Below are 19,109 nucleotides of genomic sequence, written 5' to 3' on the forward strand. Positions count from 1 at the left end.
CTCAAACTTCCTTTTAAGATTGTTAACTGAACAACGTAGACATATATTGCTGACAATCAATTTTCCAATTTCAATATACAACACCATTTTACAATAATGCGACGCCGCTTGGTACCTGTGAAAAGATCCTCCTCCGTTTAGTTTCGTCCTAATAGCGAAAACAGCACATCGGCGGTATCAGTATAGCTACAGAGGGACATTTAATTTTATGAGCTTTGTATAACGCTCACATACATGATAACACGTGTACCTGTCGATTCAGCACATAGTCTCTACAATATACTAAAATAAACCTTGACTTCTCAGTCCAGACCTTGATTTCATACACTCATTCTATTGTTATCTACAACAACCCCTTTTGTTTTGAGCTTGGAGTGGTTAACACTCGTATCTCGAAAGCGGAGCCCCTATATTTCGTTGAGATCATGTAGTCGCGTAGTTACCTAGGTATAATTGACAAAGAACTTGCATACCTCTTATTTATGTGAATATATTTTGCATTTCATTCGCTGTATTAGTTGAAAGTTACTGTCTCTATTCAAATATATCTTTGTAATGTATACGTACGTATATTATAACCATGGGTTGAATTATCTATCACAAGTTTATGTTGCTAACAATTCTTATTTGAAATAGATTGAAAATTACAGATATGTGATTGTATGTTTGCAGTTGCAAATATGTACATCTAAACTTGTAACTGTGACTCAAATATTTCAAAGAAAATAGCAAATTGTAAATTTTAAAACAACTCTTGTTAGCGACGATGTTAAATCTCTACCCCAGGTTAGCTGTTGGTTTATATGTTGCAGAAAAAAAATATCTATAGAAAAACAATTTACATTATCCGGACGTCGTTATTATAAGTGCTCCACGGATATGGATAATTTAAATTGGCATTTTGATACTAAAAATATGAAACGCAGCTGCATTGTCGAAGTGCAACACATAATATTTTTCGTTGTGAATAATTTATCCCATTATTTTCGGCTTAATTATTCATTCTAGTATTGATAGTGATAGGTTATTTTTACTGTCTGTTGTTAGGAATATTTTATGTTATTTTTCTATATAGATATCGACCTATATATTATATTTTTATTGTTTTTGTACATTTTATTAAATGTATAATACAAAATTATTGTGATTATGGGTTAGTATTTTACACGAAATATACTCCTAAACGACAGGTTTATGAGTATATTTCGTGTAAAATACTCTATCTTTAATAAGTCTTCAAAATAATTTAATTTTCGAGTAAGATTTCCGTAATTTTTTGTCAAAGCACAAATATAAACTAATTCGATAATAACTTTGCTAACAAATTGACCCAAAAGAAATTACTACTTTTTTCTGTCCTGTGACATAGACAAACCAAGAAACAAACGCCAGTAAAACCCAGATAAAATTTACTAGAAGTCTATTTTTTTTAACTAGGTGTCGTACATTGGGTGTGTATAAATTTTAAGAAACGCAGAAACTCGATTAAAGATAATCACGGCCAGAACGTCTAATGACGTGGCCACTAGGGAAATGATTCAAAAAGTTGAAAAAATAGTAGATTTGTAGTTGAAGTAATTGGACAATGCCTGGCTAAAGAACATACAATTCGCAGATATTTGGAGTAGCGGATTATCAATTCTTAAAATTCTTTATGATCTCCTTTGCAGTGCAAGATACATGCTGTAAATACTTATGCCGCTTCAAAAACATTAGCGCGTGAAGTGTTCTCACGAGTAATCAAGACTATGCAGTAGCACAAAGAGACACATCATGGTACAAAAAATGTTTTCACATGGGCTAGGAAAATCTTGGCCGCATTATTTTGGAACTCGGAAGTTATCCTGTACATGGATTAAAAAGACTAACGTGTATAACTGCTTTAATCTTAAAGTAGGCATTAGAGAAATTGTAAGAGGAAAATTGAAGAAGTCTCCTTCTTCTGCATATGCATGGCAACACGCTTTTACACAATAGCTGTATTGAAGTAGGTGCCCTGCAGAAAGTGATTTTTTTAATTTTGGATCACCTACCCTTCAGTCATTATCTGTGTCCCAGCGATTATTATAGTTTAGGTACAAACTTGATATAGAACTTCGTGGCAAGAAATTTTTCGTTGAAGAAGCGATAGTTGCAGTTTCAACATAGGTTTCAGACAAAAATACAGTTTTTTAAAAATATATTAGGTTAGCAGGTGAATATATTGAAAAGGAAAAAGAAAAAGAAATATATAATATTTTTATTTCAAATTCCAATTCTAGAATAGTATAAACCGCGAATTGGCAACCGGAGCTTAGGACGCTCGGAACCTACATACATGTAGTGACAACATACGTAGGATTACGGGTTTCAACTGGATAACAGGGACTGAAAATCGTGCTCAGTGGTGTGCCTTGGAAGAGACCTACTATATTTATTATTATATAGGTTCAGCAGTGGACTGCAGTAGGCTAATGATGATGATGACGATGATGATTTGTATTTTTTCGCGATTATTTCGCGAACCTAAAAACGTCTCCACTTAAATCATACATACAGGTGAATGGTCCAACTGCAAGTGCTTTAACGGTCATTAGCTACTGGACAAATCCAATATGTTCAGTACACTTGCGAATAATAATTCGCTCCTCGCTGCGCTTAATTTAGTTCGTAGCTTTCTTGGGAACTTATTGGTTCACTCCCGGCTCGAGTTAGAGAAAGGCAGTCCAACCTCTTGTCCTGTGAGTGTTCTTACACGCAAATATGTGTTGTGATTTACAACTGCTCTATATCTTTCTTCATAACGTAGTTCAAAATTTTGGGCGCGCTCTTGGGAATTTGATCGTTCGCTAACTAAAAAGCGTAATAAGACTGGATATTCTGGAGAGTCTTGTACAGTATATAGATACGTCTCGGTTTACTAAATTCTACTATTCACGCCTTCTTTGGGACATCTTGTTCCGTTTATTGTCTCGCATTGAACATCGTTTTGCAATTAAAATTTGTTAAGCATATTTCTAGTATCACAAATATGAATACAACCATCTTTATAATATCAACTGTATGTATTCTATTATTAATTGTAAAATATGTATGTTAGATATATGATTTTCTATAAGTATTTCTTTTGATTATTCTGTCTCTAAATCTTTTTCTTCGAATATACAAAATTCTACTGTGACAATGTAACTAAATGGTCTCTGAAACGGCTGGATCGACTCTTATGAAATTTTGTACTATCCGTACAAAATGTACAGTTAACTAAGACAATACAAAATTTTCAGTCGTTCAGAAAACAGGACATTATTCTTCCAAAAAAAAAACTAAATGATAAGTGTGGTCTTCCACATTTTTAATTTTAGAACAAAGTTTTTATGAATCGGCATTTTTAATGCCTTATTTCATTACATATAACCCAAAATTTTCAGCCTTCTACCATCAACCTCTATTTTTAATAGCCGATGTCATTACTTTAATAATTTGCTACTTTTGGTGGTCGATACATAATTAATTTATATAGCAAAATAACGTTTGCCGGGTTAGCTAGTGTATAAAAAGAACAACACTTTGTATATGTTACAATTGTGTAGTCGAAGTAAAAAAACATGTAATAGAAATTTTATCATTTTATCTAACCTCAATCATAAAAACGCATGTGAAGATAATAGTTCTATTATTATCATCACTTTACTAATAATTTTTTATTTCAATCAATTTACTAATAAACATTTTTTTTCAATTTTTTTATTAGGTTTTTTGGGCTATTGTCAGGTGTTTGTAGCACCTGTAGCACTGCGACCTACATAGATCTTTTGTGCTCACCCTTTTTTCAGAGTTCGCTACCTAGATCCGTCAGGGACGAGAATTGAAGGAGATTTTTAGGAGTAATGGTTTTTATCTCCTCGGGAAAGAGTGTAAACTTTCTAATTGAGATATTTCGTTTAGGCATGAGTGGGCTACAATCACATAGGATGTGTAGTGGCGTTACCTCTTCAGTTTGGCAGAATCTGCAGATAATAAATGTTTTACCAAACAGCGGAAATGGCATTTTAATTATATAAGCCGTTTTTGGCGTTACTATGGACAAACGTATAAACAAACTGACCAAAACTTTTAAACAACTTTTTATTTTACTTTGATAATACACATATATACAACGTGTACGCATTATTTTTAATAAAAAATGTACAGCCAGATGAAACAAAAGAAAATTCGTGATTATTCTTAGTACATACCTTTTATTATCTATTTAGTTATGTATTAAATGGATTGAAATGAAAGCAACATGATTTAGTATAATCGGTTCGCAAACAAAAATTATGAGCTATTAGCGACTTCGTTTGTTTTACTGCTAACTACATATACTGGACAAAATATAAAGCAAAAGATTTGAGATAAGTATATCCGATCTCGTGATGCAATCTAACTTTATGTTAAATATCATTGTCATGAAAAGGTTACAGACATACAATATCGCATTTATCGCAATATCGCATGTACAAGGACAATTCACACAGCGCCACCTAGTTCCAAGTTAAGTAGAGCTTGTCTTACGATTACATTTTTTTGTAAATAAATAATAATACATAGAAAACAATCATACAAATACAATCATACAAATACAATCATACAAATGTTTGTAGCGTACAAGGTACAACCAGCAATCATGGGAAGTAGTAAGACGTGCATAACCGCTAAACAACCTAAGCCATCATAATTTTACGACATTTAAAAAATTTTATGTCTATTAATAAAATTGCCTTTGTTTTTTTTTTTCATGTAAATAGTACAAACTGCTAGGTATACTCGTATGCAAATTGCAAAGTGCAACGTCTGTATTATTTTATGATACGAGAGATGATTTACTAAATAGTGCTTGCTTTATGTTCCGTCCAGTTGTCTCTGCAGTTAAACCAACTATTATCATTTCAGACATTAAGGTCAGTTAAGCAGAATTGTTGCGACAAATGTGTTATCAAATGCATTGTCTCCATTATTCATTAGTATGTTGAAACTACATGTATGTATGCTGTCATTTGGTTTGTTATTCTAAAACTCAGCTAAAATTTCACAAATTTTTGGATTGAGCAGACTAGTAGTAGTATTAATTCCACAGCTTCCATTGTTGTTAAAGTTAGATAGATAGGTTCAGGTGCTATTTAGGAATTCGTCTCCTTTTTTAATTTGAGTGTAGAAGATTTGATTTATACCTAAAGTAATTGCCCATAACTTGTGTTGTTTTTTTTTTAATATATAAATTCTATTCTAGAAGATATACTCGGCCCGTTCTTATTTATTGTCCTTTCATACGCCTTGTTGTGAAAAAGTAATAAACAAACACCGTATAAAATCCGCTTTGTGAAAATATCAATATTTTGTATACATTCATTCATTTAATTATTTTATTATTCAATCATTTATTCATTTATAAATTTATTCACTCAATTATTCATTTAATCATTTATGCATTTAGTCAGTTGTTCATATTTTCATTCATTTATTCATTTAACCATTTAGGCATTTAGTCATTTTATCATATGTTCATTCATTTATTCATTGAGCCATTTATTCCTATCTTTATTTATTCATTTATCATTATTCATTCATTCAGAAGAAGAATAAATATATATTATATTCATAAAAATCTCTATACGATCTTCTATCTATCTTCGATCTATGCTGAGCGGAGACCTATTTGGTACTGTAAAATTAATTATAAACCGACAAGATTAATATTAAAATTTAAAAATTATTTTCAGTGTACCAAATAAACAATTTTCTTTCATTATTTTCTTTCTTTCTAAAAGATCTTGGCCTAGCTAGAACTGTAGTAAGTTCAATACTAGACCGGGTATCTAAGGCTACTACCAGATCTGGCTAGGCAGAGAGAGAAACAAGAACGGTTAAGATGAGTGTTGACGTACGTCGGCACAGGGGCCCCTTAAATCTAAACCCGGGTCGCAAGTACTCGCAAGGCCCAGGAATTGCACGAAATTTCCATCTCTGCCACATAATGGACCCATATACACGTCCTGTGAATCCATGAAATGTTTAAGAAGTTCGTCTCAGATAACTTGAAACTCAAGAAAATATATTAATTTATTTATTGTTGCTGTACAGATTATACCGCGCTAATTGGTCCCATCCCAAATAAAATACATAGTGATCTATGTAAGTAAGTGAATACGCGATATTATCACTATATCACTGTATATTGCTCATATTCAGTCAAGTGAATATACAGGAACAAATGTAAACCTAGAATGTATTCCGCAGCCATCAAACCATTGATGTGCATGTAGGCTTGATGAAGTGAGCTCTAGGCCGGCTGAATTTTATGTATCCAATTTCTCTACACAGTGCACCAAATTCAACTTCATTGTGGAGGAAATTGCACTGATACGTTATAATTAACTGTACACAGCTCTGCTGCCAGGATGGAATATGTTAACAGCCTATGTTATTTGCTAAACCTTGTAACTTTTAATTGGTGACGAGTTTTAAAATAAATTGTCTTTTTTGAGTGTATCCATTATGAACAAGCATTTATAAAATAAAATCTGCTCTTTATACTATAATTAATTGAAATTCAATGAATTCATTTGAAGTATAATAAGATAGTAAGATGTAATAAATTTTATTTGTGGTTTTATTTTAATTTTACTAATATTTTAATTTATTCATTCGAAGTAATTTTATTTATGGGTTTATTTTGATATACTTAAATTAATACTAATATTTTAATAATTATCATGAGCGGATTTTGTTATGAGGAAAGTAAATTCTGGAACCCACATAGATTTAAAATAAATATTTCAGAATGCAATAGGTAATATATGAGTATTATGTTTATGAATTTAAAACTCAGAAAGTGGTTATAGCTCCCGAGAGAAACCGTCCGGATCACTAGTATTGTAATAAATTGTAGCAATATGTTTAAAAGGTTGAGTGGCATAACTCATACGTAAGATAAAAGCGTCTCATTATGTTATAGTGTTACATCACAGGAATATATGTACAAATGTGTCTCTGTGGTTACAGGGTGGCATGCGTATGGTTTAGATGACAACGTACCAGTCACGCAACGTATTTGTGACGCTACAAACACGATTTTATACTTCAAATTAATATCATATTATACACATTATCTAGCTTTAAATATCTACAGTTTTTATCTGTGCCTATGTTGTCATTTATCATTGGATAGCTACTCGCCGCGGCTTCGCACGGGTGTACATGTATTATATATATATATATGTATATATATATATATATAAACCTTCCTCTTAAATCAAACTACCTATAAAAAAAAACCTTAACTTCAAAATCTTAAATTTAAAGATGCATATATAGAGACAGACAGCGACAGCGACTTTGTTTTATACTATGTAATGATAGTCTCAGTAATGTTTTGACCGAATTGAATGAGATTTACATTTATGAAGGAGCACCTATATTAATAGGCACTCCTTTAGTTTTCTCTAACATTTATTATTTGTGTCATACCAGTGTATTCAGACTCTAAAAATTATGAACTTATATTATTCCCCATATTAAGTATTCCGAAGATGAGGACGACAACTTAAAAAAAACTCCACAGAATAAACAATGTTTCTATCCTTCGTGTACCTATGTATAATTCTGGTAAGAATTTATATGATTCTTTTGCCATTCTATAACATTTAATTTAGTTCAATTATCCTATATCTTTCCGTCCGCTTAACCCTAATTAACTGAGACAAAAAGTAGCCCACTCAAATTATACGTATTTGCCAAATTTCATGATATGTGCTTAAATAGTTAGGGCTTAAAACTGTAACAAACAAACTCAATTCGCGATTACAATATTAGTTATGTTGTTGGTTTGTACTTGTTTCTTACGTTTTCTAATAAGTTATCATGTACTTCAAATAGCTTTGGTCCACTTTCCATCCCGCTATTGGCTCAAACGGGGGTGCACGTGTACCCCACCCCACCCCAGGGAAACATTACGGTCGCCAAATTGCCCATGCACCCCTTTGGGGTGAGATCTCGTGCATGTTGCGGTATTTTTATTTACCCAGACGATTGTAATTAGTGTTTAGAAATATCAATAATGCCCTAGTTTTTAATGAAAAATCAACTTACATGTGCTTTAGAGTTTTTTTAGAATTGTTCTGAAATGGAATATAGCCAGAGATAATATGTTTAGTCCCTTTATTTGCTCTGCCACGGTGTCGTCGCAACCAATCTTATATTATCTACTCTGGAATCTGAATTCTTCCGATCGATCGATATTGGAATGTGACGGTTTTGCACCTTTCTTGAATCGTACACCCAAATTATTTTTTATTGTAAAACCTAATAATAATCTATACATAAAAATATAATTGGAGTGTCTGTTTCTAATATGGAAATAACCGTTTTTTACTACATGCATATGAATATAAATGCGGTATATTTGTACACTAAAATATTTTTTTACAATTTTCGTCTGTCTGTCTGTTTGTTCCGGCTAATCTCTAAAATGGCTGAATCGACTTTGACGGGACTTTTATATTCTGGTAGCTGATGTAATAAGGAGAACTGAGGCTACTTTTAATTTAGAAAAATTAAATTAAATTCCACGCGAATGAAGTCGCGGGTACAACTAGTCTATGCATATAATCATAATGTAACTTATCGCTGTCTGTACACCAAAAACAATATAATAAAAACCTACATATATAAAAAAAAAACTGTTATTAAGGACAATATGTATAATGATCTAAAACAATGGTTGTTCGAATTTTTTTACTGTTTGCCTATGTGCGCGCTTATCTCAGAACCAATTCAGACACATTTTTTTTACAAATATATTATGATAGGCTTCACTCGAAATATGTAGTATACTTTATTCCAAACAAATAAAAAATGTTTCACGGGTACGAGATTGCGGGCTCGGCTAACAATAAGGAAGTTTAAAAATTTATAACCCGCTGAAAAAGGACGCCCTTAAAAGTATGAAACAGAATACATATACTCATCTGAAATTGTTATCCGTGGTCCTATACCTAGGTAGGTACACAAACAAACGATACGTTTTGACAAAGCGATCACAAGCTTCAGGGCAAAGTTCATCAGGCTGTACAACTGAAGGGAGCCGTATGACATATACGAAATGGCATACGACCATGCCTGTGGCATGTAATAACTGAAGCAATTATTATTCTGATGTGCAAACATTGCTTTAGTCATTGTCTAGTCAAACTACAAACCATTCCTGAATTTGACATTAGTGACATGTTCGTTACATGTTGCATGGTCATTCAGTGTACAAAGGAAATTGTAATCGGTTTATTGTTGATTGCGTTTCATACGACGCAAAGCAGAAGTGGATTGATATTGAGATTCAAATTGGATTCAAAAACAGACAGACGTTCAGATCGCTTACTAGGTACCGTAGTTACGCGGTGCAACTGCACATACACACTATTACTCAGAATGTGGATGAGTCTAGACGTTCCGTACGACGACGGCTACGGTTCGTGATAAACGGACTTTGTTACAAAGCCTTACAAATATTATTAATACAAAAGTGTGTATATTCGTGAGTTTGTAACCGTGTCACCACTAAACGGCAGAACGGCTTTTAATGAGAAACGTTAAGATGGTTTGTATCACCAAAATGGACATGGTTAATTTTGTCTCACATAATAAGTAAACAAAAGGTAACATAGCTTTAAATAAATAGTAAACAACTATGTTTATTTTATTGTTTCAGATTTGAAGTGTCGGTATAAGATGGTGAAGTGAGCGAGGCGAGATGTTACGGTGTGTGGTGTTGCTGCTGCTAGGCGCCTCGCTCGTGGATGCTCTTGACATATGTAAGTACAATTATGCTCGCGTTATAGCATTATGTGGGTGACAAGCATACATTTTACTGAAACATAGATAATTTAGTAAGGTTCTCTGTAGTTGGCGAAACTATATAATAATCAATTAAAATTAGAATTATTATTATTATTATATTTAATTTTAATCAGAATTATTATATGATCTCTGAATTGAAGATTCACTACGTAATTTTTATACTAAATCCGCAAAATGTCTGTTGTCACTTGCAACATGCTTTTTTAAATAATTGAAATCTTTCTATAGCAGCCCTTTATGGTTTTACGGAAATGGGCGCCAGTACAAAGCACACGACAATACGGCGAAAGGACTTATGGAGCGGTTTAAAAACGAATTTTGGTGACCAACTAAAGTTATATACTTTAGTCTCAGAGCATCGTTATGGGTGGAACAGGGGATCAATGGGGCGGGATATCTAGGAAATTTGGTAGCACACGTATAACATACTGCATTGAGCGGAATGCAACCTTTAGTCAAATATAAAAATGTTCATTTATTTATTTATGTACAGAAAACGATACATTTACGTAGTACTATGTACACATATTTCTAAATGTAATTTCTTCAAGTTATTGTTTTCTTCTCTTTTCATTTTCCTGACGATTCTAGTAACTTGTTGGTTGTGAAAGAGACAGAAGACTCGTGTATTCTTACTCCGTAACTAACTGTGGAGAGTATTTTCGGGAAAGTTACTGAAACTTTTACTTGATGCTCTCTTGCGGTATACAAGGAAATTTTATGGTGAATGCTCTAGAAACGAATGAAGCAGTTGTGTTTGTTCATCAGTCAGTCTTCTTTTGGAAGATTTGTTTTATTTATAGCAGATAAATTGGAAAACCCAACCGATTATAAAAAAAATATATCATACATACTTTCAATAATTTATATTAAATAGATTTATGTATTTATAAATAGGAAGTTAGATAATTAACAGAACATTGTGGCCTATACCTTATTTTAATAAATGAGATTCCTACAATCCCTGTACTCATGCGAAGCCCGGGGCGATCATTGCAATTTCGCCCATAGTCATGTCAAGCCTTCTATTTAGGCACGATCTGTCTATGCCAGATAGCGTATGATGCAGGCTTTGTCTCTATGTAATATAATCTAATCTGCGTCGATAACTTGATAACTGATTGGTTTAGTACACAGAACTGTACGGGCTTGTTAATATTTCATATCTTCAGAGGATACGTGGTAATTGACAGATCACAACGAATACCTGCGAAGTTATAAACTTCAAAGACGAATAAATAATCAGTGAAATAGATATCTATTAAGAAGTAGGATATCCCATAAAAATTGGTGTAATTTAAATCGATAGTAGGTGTGGTACAATGAAACGCGATTTTAATCACCATACTATATTTCGTCTTTGGCGGCTTTATCTGGAGCTGTTCATCAGGGTGTTTAAAGTGCACATGCCTCAGCGTCTTCTGGCGCACTTTACTTATGTTAATTCGATATCAGTTTTTTAGTGTTTCCTCATATTATTTTAATTTATAAATAAGTTCAATGAACGGGATGAAATAATTAAATAGCTAAAATAACCTTCTTAGTCGTTAGATAGTTTTATATGTTGGCTTATAATAGATTTTGTAGCCACAATCTTTATCTTCTGTTTTATTTTATGTAGAAAAAAACATCATGTTTCTTTATCTCTTTTTTTATATTACTATGGTGGCAAACGTGCATTCTTTGTCTCATCTAAATTGTAACTATTTTGTTGACAATTGAAAAATCTAGACAGTTAAAGAGTACTTATTCATAGTTTTATGAAAATGTAAATTGTTTCTATTCTATTTTTACGATCTAGTTTCTATACTTTGATATCTCTACTATATACCAACAAGAAACACGCGCCATCACTCGTTTGAAATCATAAGTGCAGTTTGTCTGACATCGGCATCAAATAATGACTGCGAAAATAACAGTCTTTTCATCTACATAGAATGCATAATTGTCTGTATAGTAGGATCGGCGACAGCAGGCCACGACGCTAATGATACAGTACTTAATTACGCAATTACAATTTAATTGTTCAGTACTGAAGTTTCAGGTAATAATTTATTTAATATCGACTTTGTTCGTATAGTCGCACGGACATAATTACATGCGACTAATTATAATCCTGTCTAGTGGTTTGCGATCATTAGCATAATATATCCGTACAATAATATTATTTTTCAGAATAGATATGAATATATATGTATATGTGATTTAGGTGTTTATATTACTTTGAAATTAGATAACAATGGTGGTATCAAGACTGTTAGAGAAACCGTGAATGTCACAGATACGGGATGTTTAACTATATGTTTTAGGACATTCATCTATTTGACGTATATACTTTTAAATATAAATACATACATTATTTATCTATGTATATATCAATATATTTATTTATGTCGGTTACAAAACTTGTGTTAATTTGGCGTTTATTCCATAAGTATTTTTACTATGATTCTCTATATACCTAATGTTGAAAAGATTCTGATTCTACTTAGTTATTTTATCTATATATTATAGTTGCCAACCCTGTAAAGGAACTGGCTTAAGAATATATATAGATCGAAGATGACTACAAAGTGAATGAAAAAGGAAACTTTACTAGTCTTCCAATTGATATTATTGCTGGAAATATCTCGACATTGCTATATTTATTCCAATTCTGTATGTAAAAGCTTCTTCCGACTGACACACGGGTATACCCATTAAGGCACTGTCTGAAAGGCCAGGAGTGGAAATAGTGAAAGGATTTTTGTAGGATTTATCTTTGTAGAGTAAAATAAGAAATGAAAGCTATTGAAAATAAAATATTACGCTTGAAATTTTTATCAGTATCTAGATTTCTGTTCTGCCGTATCATGAATGTAGAGTACCTACTAATAGAGAAAATGTAGAACAAAATAATGAAATAAAATGGCAATTAACGTCAATGTATTAATTCAGTTGAAAAATTTCAGTATGTTTTCTTTTTAACGAACAACAAAAAAGAATTAGGAAAATAGGTAAAGCCAAGTCAAGTGATGGGCTTACATACGTTCGATAATTGGTACTTATTTATTCATGTTCTAATGAGCTAAGTAATTGAATTTATTTTTGAACACGGGATTTTAGGATTGTAAAATTCGAAGTGCAAAGTAGATGAGCAACAGTTTGTTGGGAACAATCTAGTGTATTATGTTGTTAATAAGAATAAAGAACTATAATTGTATTCGAACTTTACAATAAAAACTAAGAAATAAGTTCACGTTTTTAGAAATTAGAATTTTTACTCTTAGTGTGATGAAAGATTTAATCTAAATTTCAATGTAGTATTACAAAATCATCTACAATATAAAAAAAATGTATAAAAGAAACGATGGAAGTTATTAAACACAAATTAATGAGTTTTACTTTTTCTTTGTTTAACCCGACGTATAAAATTATATTATTATAAGTTTGAAGTGTATATGTATTTGTATATATGTGCCCCTAAACTAATAAACGGATGCGATGTAGTTTTTATTGTTTGAAAGCTGGCTATATGGCTCTTAGCTACAATTTCAGTATTTTTATTTAAGTCAAGTTAAATTTATATGTATCGTAATATATTTCTTAATAACTAGATGCCGCTCCAGCTTCATATCAGCAAACATTTCTAATGGTGCATGTATAGCATATTAGATACCCATACGAAGTCGGAACGGGCTACCTAGTTTAATAATATAGACTTCAAGCACTATCCCCTGACGGCCTAAATTACTCAACGGCCTTCGCTAGTTTAATTACGGCCCGCATTACGGGCCAAATTTCACTACAGAGTACAGATGCTGTGGCCGGTGGCGGAACTGGGCAGTTCTGTGATATCGATTTATATAGGTAGCCACCTTTGCCGCTTTGCCGTTACGTTGCTATACTAAGTTAATTATTCGAGTATTCATTCTATACATATAATAAAAATTTAACATATCGATGTCTATACATTCAACTAAGTTGTTTCAAATACCTTTAAAAATACTATTATTATCGTAATAGAATATGAAAGTATTATTTTTAAAATTGTTGTCGGTTTTTCTTTGCATTTGTTCGCGGTATTTTGAGAATCGGCCAAACTAATTTGGATACGGTTTTGAGAAATGTATGGTGATAAGCTGCGCTTAAAATTTTCTAATTTGTAAATATATACGATATAGTTATAAACTATTGTTATTCCGAATGCCTAGCACGGATCGTAGATAAGTAGTATGGACATAATGGACAAGCCGTGGTCTATAAATAGATTTTTTTATGTATGTTAGTTTATGTCATTCGCGTTTTGTACTGATTTATTATTGCAAGGTTTTATTCATCACAGTAGTGTTTGTTCGGGTCAAATCTTGCAATTGAATTTTAAAGCAGTTATCCCTATTGGATTGAGGTGAAATTTTGCATACATGTTTAGGTAGGATGAAAATGAACAGTTATCTAAGTGACGTCATTTCAAATCCAAAATGGCGGGCCACTTAAAATGGCCTACTAGTTGTTTTATGCACTTCCATGATTTGGGTATCAAATGAAAGGGTTTAGTAAGCTGAATACGGAAAATAAAATGACATAACTTTAAAACCAATAGAGCGGTCTTATAGATTAAGCGCTTCGACGTTTTTCTCTAGTGTCATACTTAGGAATACCTACGTTAGATTCCTGGACCAACCGACGAAGGAAAATATCTCAAATTACTATTTAACGACTACATCGATTATGCTTCTTATTCATATAATATAATATAATAATAATTATTGAATAATATAATAATAATGGTAGATACGAAGAATCGTACACGCGTTTCTTATTAGTAATACAGGTTGTTTATCCAATTAAAAAAATAATGATAAGAAAACATTTCATAAAGAGATAAGTAGCCTGTTATAAGTACCTTGTTATAATCGGATTGGTATTTATTTCTTCATATTTTCATGTTTTTACCCGAAAACACGAAAAAAATTCAATCCGCTCTTAACGAGCTACCCACTCACGTGAGACCTTAACAAACAACTACATAACCTCTCAAAGGGATTTAAAATCTGAATCTATCGGAATCTTTCCTCTTATTGTAGAGATTTCTCTCAGTTAGTCTTAAGCGTTCATTATAGAATGCGCTGTACGCTAATTGAGCAGTAAAGACACGCGGTCGTCGCCCGGCTGGATCAATCGCATATTGTTATACAAGCCGACTGGTGCTTAAGTGGTATTGACCGACATTCGACGCTTAATTTAGATTTTATATTCCCTCCATGGAATGCTTGTCGCTTTCGTTGGTAGCACCATTTCTTTAACGCCTCAGCGCTTTGGGTGGCGATTAACCTCGCAATCCTTCTAATTCCAGACTTGGGATTGCGAACCTTTATATGGGTTGTGGATTGTGATGACTCATCTCTGTTTGTCGGTTGTAATCTTAGACATCCATTTTGTCGCCTTGACTCGATGTGCAATTATATTAACAAACAGATATATTAATTATACAAGTTATCACTTCAGTTTCTTATCGAGTAAATATTGAACCGATTTTTCTAGAATATTATGTTTATATCAATATTATTCTCCTGGCTAATTCCTTATATCCTATATATCAGCTTTCCTGATACTTTTATGCCACCCGGCGGTTTTGTGCCATCACAAAATGGTCATCAAGCCCATTGTCAAAATGATCCTGCTGGATTCTAGCCCACATTGGTTCAGCTTGCCTTAGGCAATCACTGGTCTGGTTACATTCGTCTTTATTCTGGCGCATTATGTATCCTTAGCAACTCAAACGACGTTTCCTAATTTTTGTTGTATTTCGTGTTCGTACTTTTAATATCCCTGAGATATAGTTATTGCGGACTTTATCAAGGTTGGCGAGAAATTCTTCAACGGTTATATCGATCCGGCTAGGCTGCATTTTCTACTCAGTTACATGTTTTCTGTTCATTAATTGTATAATGGGAAGCATTTTGCTTCCCATCATTCAGGTTCATAGAGCAACCCCAGAAAGTGTTCTCCATCCAGTTTTATTCCAGTTCTCTATGTCCCTTTCAATATTTGCTTTTATGTTAGCTCCTTGATCCGAGATACTTGAATTCAAAGACTTTATTTCAGGGATTTCTTCAAGTGTGGATACTAGTTCCAGAAAAATTGCAATGCATGTATTCAGTTTTTTGTCGGTTCACAAGTATCCCCTGTTTTCTAGAGCTGCTCTTTAGAAATCGCGATCTTGAATTTTCGGCAGGTATTCCTTAATAAAAACATTCATTTGCATATAATAATGCCTATAGTACTGGTTTTTTGATATCTTTAGTTCTGTAGTCAATGACGTTATTAAACAGCATGGGACTCAGGCTACATCCTTAGTGCCCTCGAACTTTTAACACACACTTTGTGTAAGAACGGACATTATTACCATTAATAAATGCTTTGTATAATGTTCATAGGGCATTTATTTGAAATATATGCATGCACTTATTGCAACTGAAATGAAAAGAAACAATATTCGAATATATAACAATTTTGGTTTTGGTGTTACCTGTTGAAAAGCACTGATTAAATATTTTTTCTTTCTTGTTTGAATAAAAATAATAAAATAGAAACCAAATTAGCATTAAACATAATTCTTATCATATCAAACCTATCGTATACGACGTTATAATTTTTACTATCAATAGACTTTACTCCCGGTCATCTCATACTAATTTCGTCACAAATTTAATTCATTTTCAATACACAACATGCTTAAAATGAGGTAAGGTGCCCTTTATTAAACTAAATGACATACCACCGACTGAACAGGACTTCATGGCTCACATAACATAACAAAGTTTGACATTCCACAGTCTAAAATATTAATTAACGCATTACATTATAGAATAGCTTAGAGGCATAATAAGGGAAATGTTATGGATAACGTCCCAGTGTTTGCAGCTTTAAATACGTAATTAACACATCTAATTATTGTCTTAAATAGCTACAGGATTAGAACTTCGGCGAGTAGGGAATACGGAGCATTCTTGTTTGTTATGATTTCGTCTTGCACTCTCAACCAACCAAGTACCAAAAGCTTTTTGCGAAAATATGTGTTGGTATTTACGACGCTAGTCTGTTTTCCCTAGTAGGTGTTTGGATGCATTATATCATTTCGGCGACATACAAAAACATTATGCTGACGTCAATGTTTCTCAGTGATATGAATAAATGATATATGTATTAGGTACAACGCCTGAACACTGCAAGTTTCGTCGTGCAGTTCGTATAAATAATGTATCACTAAGAGCTTACTAGTTTCATTAGATCAGAATTATAAAGCAGTCTTTGTGTAGTTGACATATTGTTCAGCAACCGTTGCAATGTAAGGCATTATACATTTTCTATTCGACGATAAAGTTAAGAGTAACGTAAATATGACGACTGACGCGTAAGTAGCTGAAATGTTCCACAATAATGTAATGTAGAATTAGAGTAATGAAAAAGTTTTATTTCTCTATGATATCGTGGTCTTCATTATTTTCGATATTCGCTGAACAAAAGATAGCCTATATCCGTTCTTGTGATCGAGTCTATTTGCACATCTAATTTCATAAACAGACAGACACATTTTCCCATTTATAATGTTATTATGGTATTAGGCTTCTGAGCAAATGAGGAAATAATGAATTAATCGCTATATAATATTTAATCGCTAACTGTGAAAGATACAAAATTTGGTTTGTCTACAATAACTCAATAAAATGTTCATATATTGAAATGTATTTAGCTATTGCACAATGTATCGCGTGTAATAAAGTGTTTTCGTATTAGACGTATATTTTTTATAAATTTATCGTAACATAATTATTTGTTTAACTGCAGAATAGTATATATCGTCGTAATCATCCGCAGACAAAGGGCTGCCTTTGTGGCATAATAACGGTCACTTTCTTTTACTGTGTGGTGTTTAATCAAGTCATGTGTTCAATCGGCTTAAGATGTAAGAAGCACCGTTAGCACTACTACTGTATATCTGACTATAATTATAGTTATAGTTTTTTAGCATCGTAGGCCGTGAAACCAGCTGGACGTGCTAGTTGTCGTGGGTCCACATACCTCAGATGGAAGTAAAAAATATCGCTACTTTATTTGTCTGAATTGTGTACCATTCCTATTATATATACTTCTAAATTATATACATATTTGTGTAAGTATGTACATCACTTACAATATGATTCTGATTTTATGCAATGGACTTGTAATATTATGAAAATAAATAAATATCGTACTTAACGGTTCCGAAGACTGTTTTGTACTGAGGACGCTCAAACTCATAATAAATCCACGTAGGTCTTATATTACACTTGGGACGACAAAGGGATGAAGGTGCATTAACGGCGTCTTTGGATTATATCTAGACATCCTTTTGGTGTCGTTGACTTTTATTAGTTTTTAAATTTCCTGGAAAGTTATGCACAGACGGTGAGTTAAGGGGATTCTCAAATTACAAAGTAAATATAAAATTTGTCGTCTAACTACAAATAATGACTTACATAGCAACTAATAGATATCGTGCACAAATAATATAGTACTCGTCGTCAGTCTTGAGACAAATATTATTTATATCAAACACTCGGTTCTAACTCCTAATCAATTTCAATCGACACGAAGCCTTTAATAATCTTATAGAGAACGGACACCAAGTTGTAGACCTCAAAAGTAGTGAGTTCGAATCTCTCCGACACCTAAAGTTTGTGTGACAATTTGAATTTCCGACTAACTCTCCGATGACGGAATACGATGAACTTCAAATCAAATTAATCCGGGAGCCGGCTTGAGACTTGCTCGCTACCAAGTAGCTTTCAAGAATAAGCGTACTAGAGGCACGTCAAGTCAACAGTCAAAAGAACTATGTAGACGTCGAATCCGCTCCAACTGGGGATTATAGTAGTGAAATGTTAGGAATATTCTCAGTTCTGCTTTTACAATATTTTGTTTCATAAAAATGCGAGGCTTCCATTCTAAAATATTATATATGTACAATAATAGTTTAGAATTGTTATGATAATATAAATTCATAGTTTATATTGATTATCCGTTTCCAATATTAGTCCTTGCTTTGTATACACATAGTTGGCAGCTTTGACTGATTTGCTAGAGATTGCAATTGTAATTTGATTAGTCATTTCCAGTTCAGAGCTCACTGTTCACGTCGAACATGCGGTTTCCACTCAATCGTCACTGGTACGGGTTAGTTCGAAGTCCACTTCATGTTGTACATAAAGCACCAA

The 19,109-nt window shown here is 32.7% G+C and overlaps 1 protein-coding gene across 3 annotated transcripts in view; it reads left to right on the top strand.

Annotated features, from left to right (window-relative positions):
• The window catches only part of LOC131849169 (discoidin domain-containing receptor 2-like), a 57,775-nt gene that overhangs the window by 2,899 nt on the left and 35,767 nt on the right, over nucleotides 1-19,109 (top strand). For all 3 annotated transcript variants that reach the window (XM_059199172.1, XM_059199174.1, XM_059199173.1), the window contains exon 2: nucleotides 9,722-9,824. In XM_059199172.1, the coding sequence (XP_059055155.1) occupies nucleotides 9,764-9,824 (61 nt within the window). In that variant the 5' untranslated portion in view covers nucleotides 9,722-9,763. The remainder of the gene's footprint in view (nucleotides 1-9,721; nucleotides 9,825-19,109) is intronic.

Source organism: Achroia grisella, unplaced genomic scaffold (genome assembly GCF_030625045.1).
Source record: "Achroia grisella isolate CSIRO2021 unplaced genomic scaffold, CSIRO_AGI_Agris_v1 utg640, whole genome shotgun sequence".
Taxonomy (NCBI): Eukaryota; Metazoa; Arthropoda; class Insecta; order Lepidoptera; family Pyralidae; genus Achroia; species Achroia grisella.